The 12372-nt window shown below is 37.6% G+C and overlaps 1 protein-coding gene across 1 annotated transcript in view; it reads right to left on the bottom strand.

The window, feature by feature from the left end:
• Positions 1-7730: 7730 nt before the first annotated feature.
• The window catches only part of TMEM30A (transmembrane protein 30A), a 38174-nt gene continuing 33532 nt past the window's right edge, over positions 7731-12372 (bottom strand). The window contains 1 exon segment of the mRNA XM_059177259.1: positions 7731-11115. Coding sequence (XP_059033242.1) covers positions 10922-11115 — 194 coding nt within the window. The 3' untranslated portion in view covers positions 7731-10921.

The raw sequence follows: 12372 nt of genomic DNA, 5'->3' as shown, positions 1-12372 counted from the left end.
CTTTTCTTTTCCTTTGAAAAATGAGATTACAATCCTTACTTTGATCCTGCCTATATGACCTATAAATAAAAAGAGGAAAGCCAGAATAGAGATTTGTGTTGATTTGGATGTGGGTTTCAATTCTGGAACCATGCTTAATCCATTTCCAGTTTTATAAAAACAATATAGTAGAAGAGCTTCATGTGGCATTTAATGTAAAAAACTAATAGCTACAGAAAAGATAGCACTTTAATATAATTCCTTATTTGATTATGATAGTTAGGAATCAAGAAACACTTGGTCATCTTTTTTCTTTTAAGATTTTATTAATCTATTTAGTTGACAGAGATCACAAGTAGGCAGAGAGGCAGGCAGAGAGAGTGGGGGAAGCAGGCTCCCTGCTGAGCAGAGGCTAGATTCCAGGACCCTGGGATCATGATCTGAGCCCAAGGCAGAGGCTTAACCCACTGAGCCACCCGGGCCCCCCAACTTGGGCATCTTTTAATTGCTGTATTCATTATTAAATAATTTACATAACTTCAAGTCTCAGTCTTTTCATCATTTAAGTTAAGGACTGGCTTTGGATTATCTCTAGCTCTAAAATCCTTGTGTATGGAAAAAAATATTTAAAATATATTAATGAGTTCACTCCTTATTGAACCATAATTTATTGGCTACCTACTATCAATCTCACACTTTGCAGTATGCTCAGGGAAAAACTTTTTAAATCCCTAACTTTCTGAAGCATATAATCGAATCAGGAAGGTAATAAATACATACTAGTAAGTTATGATGTGGATACAAATGAGTCTTAGGTAACTGGTTTAGCAAAAGTTGCTCATGGGAAATTCAAGGAAGAAAGTTAATAGGAAGTTTTTAAAAAAGACTAAATTTCAGGGGCACGTGGGTGGCTCAGTGGGTTAAAGCCTCTGCCTTCAGCTTGGGTCATGATCTCAGGGTCCTGGGATCAAGCCTCACATCGGGCTCTCTGCTCAGTGGGGAGTCCGCTTCCCCCTCTCTCTCTGCCTACCTCTCTGCCTACCTGTGATCTCTCTCTCTCTCTCTTTCTCGCGCGCGCGCGCGTGTGCTGTCAAATAAATAAAATCTTTAAAAAAATAAAAAGACTAAATTTCAGCAGAGTCTTGTGGAACTAAAATAAATGAAATAGTTTAGCAGGGTCCAATAGAATAAATGGAGTAGAGATTAAAAGGCATTCTTGACTTAGGGCAAGAACATGATTAATAACCTGGATTTAGAATCAAGCACGATTTCCTGCAGGAACTTTAAAACAGATGCCTAGGTGTACTGAAAAGAGAAAGAATATTGTAGTTAATAACCTGAAGTCAGAGCCTGAATCTCTCACTTAATAGTGATTATGACTGAAGGCAAGTTTCATACTTCAGTTTATCTGTAAAATGGATAATGGTATCCATCATATCACTGGGTGGCTATGAAGATTAAATGATATAATTCAATGTCAAGGTAACATTTTAAGGATTTTATTTATTTGAGGGGTGCCTGAGTGGCTGAGTCGTCGAGCGTCTGCCTTCCGCTGAGGTCATGATCCCAGAGTCCTGGGATCAAGCCCTGCATCAGGCTCCCTGCTCAGCAGGAAGCCTGCAAGCACACATTTGGGGACAGGGAAAGGGCCAAGCAAACTCCATGTAGAGAGCACCACCCGAGCCAAAGCTTAAACCACTGAGCCATCCAGGCGTCCCTATAAATGTTAACTTTTATTATGGAAGAAAAAATTGGGTAAAGAGAAATGGATCAACAAAATCCAGACAGAGGGACAGCATAGACAGAGGGTGAAAAGAGAAGGTGAAGAGATGTCTTAGGGAATTGCAAATACTTTGGTTGGCAGAAAGACGAATAATGAGGGATAGTAGAAGTGGCAGAAAGATAAATAGTGAGGGAACAGTGGAAGGCAGGGGTGAGATTTTAGTGATTTTAATTTTTTAAAAAATTTGTATTTCTTTGTCAGAGAAAGAGAGAGAGAGAGAGAGAGCGCACACACAAGCAGGCAGAGTGGCAGGCAGAGAGAGAAGCAAGGTCCCCACTCAGCAAGGAGCCTGAGGTGGGACTTGATCCCAGGACCCTGGAATCATGACCTGAGCCAAAGGCGGCAGCTTAACCAACTGAGCACCCAGGGGTTAAATGTTATCCTGAAGGTGAATAAAGCCATTTAAAAGTTTATGAGGGGACACCTGGGTGGCTGTCAGTTGAGCGTCTGCCTTCGGCTCAGGTCATGATCCCAGCGTCCTGGGATCAAGTCCCACATCAGGTTCCTGGCTCAGCAGGGAGCCTGCTTCTCCCTCTGCTTGTGTACTCTCTCTCTACCAAATGGACAAATAAAATTAAAATAAATAAAAATTAAAAAATGATTTACGGGGTGAATTACCCAAATCAGAAATTCTATTTCAAGATCATTCTGGTAGCAGTGAAAGGCTAGATTGAACATGCATTACAAGGATCTGAAAGGTCCATTAGAAGGCCTTAATAATAATACAAGGAAGAAAATCCAAAATAACTTAGTAGCAAAAAGATGTAGATAAAGGGATGTAGATAAGGGGATGGATTAAAGAGCCAAGTATGAGGACATGCCTTCAGAAATCAACAAAGTATAGTGGTTTTTTAAAAAAAATATTTATTTACTTGACAGCAAGCAAGATCACAAGTAGGCAGAGAGAGAGGGGGAAGCAGGCTCCCCGCTGAGTGGAGAGCCCGATGCGGGCCTCGATCCCAGGATCCTGAGATAATGACAGGAGCCAAAGGCAGAGGCTTAACCCACTGAGCCACCCAGGTGCCCCAAAGTATAGTGATTTTATTGGATCAGGAAGCTGAAGAAGACAGCGAGGCTTCTGATTTAACTGATGAGGTGGTTATCAAGGAATTTAAAAGAAACCAAGAGTATGAAATGACTCCTGTTTTGGCCTTCTTAAGCTTGAGAAATGCAAAGACAATCCAAGAAGAGATCCATACTGAACCATCTAGAGCTTAGAAGAGCTGTTAAGGCACAAGAAAGGATTCATCAGTGTAAAGACCATAGTAGAAGTTACTAGGAACTTTATGATTGCTCAGGGAGTATATGCAAAGGGAGGAAAGGGCCTGGAACACAACCTCAAAGAATTCCCTATATTTTATGCAGTGAGCATAACCAAGAAATAAAGAAGACTAAGAACAGGTAAGTAGGAAGAAAATCGGCAGATATTCACAAAGCCATATGCTAAGAATGAAGAGGGAAGGAAGATGCCAACTATCAAACGGAGCAAAAAGTTCAAGGGTGAGTTTACTTCCTGTGACAAAAAGGAGTGCACTGGTGACCCCATTTGGATTGCAGCCTGCTCTGTCCAGCTCAGTCATATGTCATTTTTCTATACTTTCTTGCTAAGTGTCTTGTCATCTATCACTTCCCTATCCCTCAAAACAAAAGTCTGTCAAGTATGTACTAAAATTCCCATTTTACTGACAGGAAATGGCAAATGATTTAGGAGATTAAATAATGTGAAGGTAGTTTATTTAAATAAGACCCAAGTCAGCCTGCTTCTAAAACCTATACTGTTTTTATTCTATCTTTCAGACACAGATGATAGAAAACAGAGTACAGTACAATTGTGCAGTGAAACCCCAGCTAAAGTTGAAGGTGGGCAATAATATATAAATTAGTCTTTTACAAACTTTGTTGTAAAGAGGAAAGATGACACTCCAGGGATTACTTGAGACCACTAATTCAACTTTAGACAACTAATTCAACTGCAATTGAACATGTATTTTTCAACTGAGCCTGGGTGGCTCAGTTGGTTAAGCGGCTGCCTTCGGCTCAGGTCATGATCCCAGCGTCCTGGGATCGAGTCCTATATTGGGCTCCTTGCTCGGCAGGGAGCCTGCTTCTCCCTCTGCCTCTGCCTGCCACTCTGTCTGCCTGTGCCTGCTCTCTCGCTCTCGCTCTCACTCTCTGACAAATAAATAAATGAAATCTAAAAAAAAAAAAAAAAACCAACATGTATTTTTAAAGCTTTTTTTTTTCTCCTGTATTTCTGGTCCTTGAGCAAAGTAGCATTCAAATTTTGACAGCCAAAGTATTGTACAGTGAGTTCAGTCTTCTTCAACATTACCCTGGATAAAAAAGCTTGTCACGCACCAACAGACAAGCTCCCATTAATATCAATGACAGTACATACCAACTTTATTTTTAAGATCTTTAAAAATGTTATAAAAGTACCAAAAAGTAAAAGGCATTTTACGGTTTAAAAATTGGCTCCAAGAGTTTATCTATTCTCTCTCTCACCCCAGTGAAATAAAAAAGGAATTGAAAAGGTAGGAGGCATCATTACCTCAGATGAATTTAAAAGGCATGCTAAATGAAAGAACTGTTTCAAAAGGTTACATATGGTGTAAGTCCGTTTATGACATTCTAGAAGAGAACAAAGGAGCGGAAAAGAGATCAGCCGTTGCCAGGGCTTATAGATAAGGGAAATGGTGAGTACAAAGGAGTAGAAGGGAGTTTTGAGGGGCTGATGGTACTGCTCAGTATCCTATGATGGTTACCGGAATCTATACATAAGTTAAAATGCTCAGAAATATACACAATAAGAAAAACAGTAAAGTTAACTGTATGATCATCTAAAACAATTTCTTTTTTTTTTTTAATTTTTAAAATTATTTTATTTTTTTAAAGATTTTATTATACATTTGACAGACAGGGATCACAAGTAGGCAGAGAGGCAGGCAGAGAGAGAGAGGGAGAAGCAGGCTCCCTGCTGAGCAGAGAGCCCGAAGCAGGGCTCAATCCCAGGACCCTGAGATCATGACCCGAGCCGAAGGCAGAGGCCAAACCCATTGAGCCAAAGACACGAGCCCAAAAGGATAGAGAGTTGAGAGAGGGTAGAAAAAAGAGAAGCGGTTTCAGATTTCTAGAAAACAGCAGATGATATATGACTGAGCTGGACAGAGCAGGCTGCAATCCAAATGGGGACACCAGTGAGAAGCATGCTCATTGGTCCACAGCCCCAGAAGCTCAGACTTAAAAGCTACAGCTACAAGGAATAGGCCTGAACAAGACTAGCTGAAAATTATATACAACCGAACGGTCAGATCCAAAGACTTCTGCCCTACCCCTCTCAGCCAAACAAAGATAATCTCTCACCTTCATCACTGTCTCTCACAGGTAGGAGATCACTTTATCTGGACAAAGTAATGGAAGACAACCAGGTAGAAGGAATATGCAGAGAGACAGGTATACAGAAATATGCAGAGAGACAGGTATACAGAAATATGCATAAAGTGGAAAACAGAAGGTGAGGTGGAAGACAAGGTAGAAGCAGTTAAAGGCAGGAAAAAACGGACCCTCCTTGTCCTCCTATTGCAGAAGACTAGAGAAGTCCCCAGAGAAGTCCCTAGAGAACAACCCCAGAGAAAAGGCCTCCAGCCAAATGAGTGGCCCCCTGACAATCATTCTGTAATACAGTACTTCTCAAAATTTGGTCCACCTACACTTGCTGACCTGCCAATTCTTTATTACTTGTCTAAGCTTTTTATCATGAACACGAACAAATAATTCGCTGAGTGGCATTTCTGAGTAGCACTATGCTAATGAAGTCTATCAGTTGTCCAGCACAGGCCACAAAGAGCTTTCAATTAGTTTTTTGGGGAGCCATTCATATATGACAGATTGTCAAGACTAGCCAGAAATACAAAGAAAGTCACCTACATGAACAAAACACTAATATTTAAAATAGCAACAATAAAAATCAATGCTGACAGGGTAGAAAAGAAAAATATTTTATCAAGGCACCTGGATGGGTCAGTCGTTAAGCATCTGCCTTCCGCTCGGGTCATGATCCCATGGTCCTGGTAAGGGGCCCTGCATTGGGCTCTCTTCTCAGCAGGAAGCCTGCTTCTCCCTCTCTCACTCCCCCTGCTTGTGTTCCCGTGTCTCTCTCTGTCAAATAAGTAAATAAAATCTTTAAAAAGAAAAAAAAATTAAAAAGAAAAATATTTTATCTGTGAACTAAGATGAATGTATTTCAGAAACAGAATAAAGGACGTCTTAGAAATTAAAATATTTTTAAATACACAAATTCAACAGAAGATAATGTTGGAAGATCAAAATGAAGAATTCTTCTAGAAAGCACATAGACAATAGTGTCTAAACTGGAAAAAAAAAAGAAAATCAAGCATCACTCTAGGAGGTTCAATATCTGATTAGGACAGAATCCAATTTCTCAAAAGTAACAGGGAAACCTAGAAAAGGATGGAACAATGGCTTCAAAACCCTGAGGGAAAATTATTTTAAACTTAAAATTGTGTATGTAGTCAAACTATCAATGAAATTGTGAGAACAGAATAAAGGCATTTTAGACATGTAAGGACTCAGAAAATTGGCCTGTCATACACCACCTCTTAGGAAGCTTTAAGTGCTTTAAGAAGTGCTCCAGTGAACTAGAGAATAAACCAGGAAACAGATCCAACACAGAAGGGGGACAATAGGAGGTCATAGGATAATGGCTATATAACTGGCCAAGAGAACCACCAGTACCGATTGGCCTGGAAGGACAAATATAGAATAGACCTCCCTAGTAAAAACAGGTAATCAGATTATCTGATATTTGGGGACAAAACTCCTTCAAAACTATGGATGAGAACATGATGGACCTGACAGAGAAACTGAAGAAAGTTTAGGGTAAGTTTCCAGAAAGTTAGGTATTTAAAATGAGGCAATTACTGGGGCGCCTGGGTGGCTCAGTGGATTAAGCCTCTGCCTTCAGCTCAGGTCATGATCTCAGGATCCTGGGATTGAGCCCTGCATCGGGCTCTCTGCTCGGTGGGGAGACTTCTTCCTCCTCTCGCTCTGCCTGCCTCTCTAACTTGTGATCTCTCTGTCTCTGTTAAACAAATAAATTAAATCTTTAAAAAATAATAATAAAATAAATAAAATGAGGCAATTATTAATTCTAGGAAAAATAAAATGATGCAAAATGTAATCAGGTTGCATTGCTTTGCTCTATAGTCATAATTAAACAACAGCTATTGTATTTACTAAATATAATCATAATGACATAATGGGAGACGTAGAGATAGGTGTGTTAAAGAGCTAAATCCTCAGGTAACATTATCAAGAAGATAATAATGCCTAAAACTGTTAAATCAAGCAATAGTAGGATAGTCATATTATTTTATTTAGATATATTAAAACAAATGTCAAAAGAAACTTCTGGACTCAAAGTGATTATCTCTGAAAGTTAAAGTTGGGGCAGGGAGGAACACCTGGGTGACTTAGTCAGTTAGGCACCTGCCTTCTGCTTGGGTCATGATCTGAGTCCTGGGATCCAGTCCCACACCAGGCTCCTTGCTCAGCAGGAAGCCTGCTTCTCTCTCTGCCTGCTGCTCCCTCTGCTTGTGTACACGTGCTTGTTCTCTCTCTCTCTCTGACAAATGGATAAATAAAATCTTAAATTAAAAAACAGGGAGGGGGCACCTGGGTGGCTCAGTGGGTTAAAGCCTCTGCCTTCGGCTCAGGTCATGATCCCATGGTCCTGGGATGGAGCCCCGCATCAAGCTCTCTGCTCAGCAGGGAGTCTGCTTCCTCCTCTCTGCCTGCCTCTCTGCCTACTTGTGATGTCTGTCAAATAAATAAATATATCTTTAAAAAAGAAAAAAACAGATTTTTTTTAAAGCATGTATACATGTTACTTTGACAAAATGTAATTTATATATTTACAAATGGATAAAGTCAAATAAACTCACCATGGTCTGATTTTAGACATATTTATTTTGAAATTTAAAATGACATTAGGGAAAATATAATTTATATTTATTGAATGGGGTGTGGACTAAAAAAAGAAAGCTCTAAAACACTTGACTAGATCATCTAAACTCTCCAACAAACATTTATGCATCAAAATTCTTCTTGAAATAGCACTTCCTTACTCCCTCCACCCTTCCCTCAAAATAACCGTGTTCACAAAGAAAACTTTTCATCTTAACCAACAAAGGACCAGAAAATAATTCTAAGGCAGTATTTCCATGAAGATGATTAGCCAGCATTGATTAACCCTACAATCAGCAGCTCCTCTTTCCTGGTTTGGTTTTTATTTCCTGTATGCCCCGTCCTCTTTGTTATTTTCATTATCTTTGCTCTCTACCATTTTTTCCTTTTCTATTTACTAGACATTTCCTTGATCTAAGACCAAAATTTAGCCCATCTGCCTACAATTCAGGTGACAATCTGACCACCCAATGGTAAGAAGAGACGTTTCCCAGTAATATAGACAAATCTTGCAGTTAATGCTGTCAAAGTGATTAATATATACACATACTGGCAATCAAATCTAGACATGGAAATGTTAAAACTCGGGACTTATTGACTTTGAGCTAAAGTTTAGTGTTCAACATTAGCAAAAACACTGGGGCATTATTATTTTAGCAAGACACTTAAACATAGCAAAATTAATTTTGTTCATTTTTATTAATACAGAACATACTAACAGAACATTATCTTTAAATATAATCAAGGTTACAAATAAACTGTTACTAACCAATAAACAAAAATATTCACTTGACTCTCCTCTTGAATCAAAATTCTCTATTAGGTAGTACAGTTATTTTTCTCATCTTATTTTTAACTGTCTTATGATTTCAATGAAATTTCTTAGCTTTTACTTATTAAATAATTCCTTCAATTGGGAAACTTCATATATCAAAATACTTCTGTAAGTCAGTGCATTCTTCAATGCCTTCTACTTAACCTAAATGCAATAAAATGCAATAAGATTCTCTGAAAGTTGAATATGATATCAGTATTTCCAAAAGATGAGCATAAAACCCATAAGAAAAAAAATGTTTTTCCTCCCCCACGATGCTTCACACAAGCCATGTGAATATTCCACATTCTTCATAATTAGTAACAGTAATCCCTTAAAGCTCAAATGACAGGAGATTGGAAGGGAACTGGGCCATCAATGAACTTGTAGAAGAGATAAAACTCCAAATGTATTTTAAGATTCTGTCTTCACCACAGATGAGAAAGTGTTGGGAAGGTCTTCAATTTTTCTTTAGTGGCACCTTTGGTCCCCTAATCAGAAAAAGAGATGCAGGATGGCAGTCCTCCTTAAACAACATAAACTCAATCTGGATAGACTGGCAAAAACCTTTTCCCCCAGTGATGTATCCCAGAAAATAAACTGCCATGTGCAAGAGGGTCAATTTATCAGAATAAACAACAATATTCTGAAGGACTGACAAAACAAAGGCTATTTTTAGACAAAGAATACCCTATGCACTCAGAAATTTCAGGATAATCATAAAGTAAGTACCTCATGCAAGTAATATTCTACCAGTTAAAAGTCATTATGAACTACAAGTTCTTTTAACTGAATTACATGTTATACAAAACCTATGAAGTGTGGCACATTTCTATTACCATTACATTATTTGTTTTTTTTTCTAAAAAAACATATATTAATCAAAATTGATACATTACCAAGACCTTTTGATTTAAAATATAACTGAAGGGAATCATTACAAACTCTGAATAAACAGCTACCTTCTATACAAACATATGAGTTTAAAATTTAAAAAAAAAAAGCTATTTCAAAGCAATTAAGCCATCTCTGATTAAAACATATGTTTTCATGCATGTGAAAAAGTAAGTTTACATTCAAGAATAAGTTCCATAGCAAACAAATTATAGCATTTATTCAATAAGGAATATTAAAATAATTCCAGTTAATAGAAAATAAAATAACTTCAACCATATATATATTATAATTTATCATGTACATACTGTAAAATCTCCAGAATTTAGGAAATTTAAGAATTTATTTTTAAAGTATGTTTTAGGAAAAACCAACCAGAATAACGGTACCTTAACTAAAAAGAATGTGCATACACATCCACATTTGACCTATATACAAAAATTGAATGAAATATAAAAGAAATGAAGGTTACTGTTTTCTAAAATTTCTACAATATAACATTAGTACTTAAATCAAAACTTACCTGCAAAATAAAAACAGCTTGAGGTATTTCCAATGTTGAAGCAAATTTCTGAATGCTAAATACCACAAGAATGAAAAGTCTCCTTTGAACATTTACAATTGGTTTATAGTTGAGGCAGAAGATGAAGGTCTGCCAAGAAGTTTCCCCATCTCACCTATGTATCCCTTATGAAGTATAAGCTTCAAGGGAAATGATCACATGTAAAAACGTATCAAGTGAGTTGGGGTTCCTGACTGCAACATCTTCACCAAATCGAAAAAGGAATTTTAAATTCTCCCACCCAAGACCCACCTGACCTCTAGACATGACTATTAATTCCTATGCTAGACAAGGTAAGCATGTCCTTGTCCTTTGAAATCAAAGCTAAACTTGAAAAAGAACTGTACTGGATAAACTGAATACAGGAACCACCTCAACAAAGATGGTACTTTAAGCCTTTACACACGACACATGAAAATGATGAAGTGTTTTATTTAATTTGGTCTTTCTTCATCGTTTTGTAACTCCGAATCCTGCAAGGTTAGCAAGTCATTATATTCATACATCTTGTAATCCCTTTCTTCACACAACAGGCACACATATACAGCATCATATGTCAATATAATATTATCAACACAGCATAAACATTTAAGCAGTAGATGCATTTCACAGGAAAGAGGCTCTATGCATCATATGGCCTGATCCAACACAAAGCAAACATTAGAATGCCATTTCAGCAGTTACAGTGTTGATATGATCAATATAGTTAATTTGTTTCATACCCGTCATATATTTCCATAAGACATCCATAAAGAAGGAGCAAAGGACAAAAACTGCTTTTTAAAAAAAAAGTTATGTGCCAACTTCAAAAATGACATACTAACCAGACATCGGCATTCGAAAGCTAGGTTGAACAGGACTGGCCTTGATGCACATGCAGTAAATTTGTTTTCAGAATATAAAATTAAATGGTAATGTCAGCAGTATTACTACTGTTTCTATATTTATGATTAATTACTAGCAGTACAACTCCCAGAAGAAAGGAGATGGATCCAATAGCGATGTAAGCAATCCCCAAAAATGGATTTTTTCCTCCCATCCATGAAATAGTGCTCAAGATCATCCGTTTTCGTCCATCAAAAGAATGTACAGGGTAATCTGAAGAGTGTATAGGAAGACTTTTCCATGTCTAGTCGATTTTTAAAATACAACTTAAAATCTGGCATTTAATTGCTTATAATTCATTGGTATAGTTCCATGATACACAGGCAGCACCTTACTCACGTTTTCTGAATCACAAAACAATTTTATAGTTACTACCTTGAAGCACTGAGTTAGCAAGTTAAACATTAGTAGTAAAAACCATACAGTAGTAAAACCATATAGTTTATAAGTAAAAACAACCAAATTCAAATTAAGGGTTATATGGTTTCTCAGGTACTTTTACTCTCATTACACAGAAGGGACAAAAGGCCACAAAGAAATGTGATGTGAAACAAGTATTTCAAATGAACAACAATAAAACCCATCGAGGAAGAGAAGATTGACAGACCAGAAGAAAAAGGAAGAATAAAGAGACTGAAGGTCTCTTGAGCTAAAAGAGCATGAATAAGAGAGTGATTATGAGCACAAGGTCAAAGAGTATGATACTGAAGTTTTAACTTGTTTATTTGGAGCAATGACAAAACTCATGGTGTGACACAGATCTGATAGCTGAAAACAGAGCAGAAGTGAAAGGTGGACTGTTACAGAGATTTTAAAAAATGGGACACCAGTATATTGGATAAACTATCTACATGGACCAATTCTAAGATTTTGGGGAGAATTAGGGCAGAGAAGACAGAACTAAATCCCTATGTGAAAGGTTTACAACCTTTTCAAAAGCATCTTTTGAATCAAGTTTAGGCCCCATCTGATTTCTCTAGCTTATGTAATTTTCCACCCCCACAGATAGACCCTATTACTTCAAATAGCAGGCTCTGCTAGTTTCTTGTATCTATCCTTATCAAATCAATCAATCAATGACTAAAGTAAGAGTTCCAACGAATAAAACACTTGAGGGACAAAGTATCAAATCACCCATCTAGCCTCTCTCTGTATCCCAAGACCCCAAAATGGGCTTCTGTCTTAATTCTAGTATCTAAGTTCCCATCTTGTAAGTAATTTTTGTAATTACCCATGATGCTTTGCAGACCCAAATTCCTGCCTCATCAATTTCTGAGAGCCTATATTCTTCCTACAGCTCTCTTTTCAATGCCTGGGATGCAAATAGTCTGTTAACTAAGACAAAGTACTGAATACTCCAAAGATGTCTCTTTATTTTGCTCTAGGCTACAGGCTTGTATATGCCCTTATACCTTACTAGATCTTCTGGATTCTGTGACAGAGCTGCCTCCTAAATTTGGCAGTAGCCTC

This window comes from Mustela lutreola, chromosome 6, assembly GCF_030435805.1.
Source record: "Mustela lutreola isolate mMusLut2 chromosome 6, mMusLut2.pri, whole genome shotgun sequence".
NCBI classification, from domain to species: domain Eukaryota; kingdom Metazoa; phylum Chordata; class Mammalia; order Carnivora; family Mustelidae; genus Mustela; species Mustela lutreola.
Note: the sequence above shows the minus strand (reverse complement) of the source record. Positions and strands in the feature narration are given on the sequence as shown.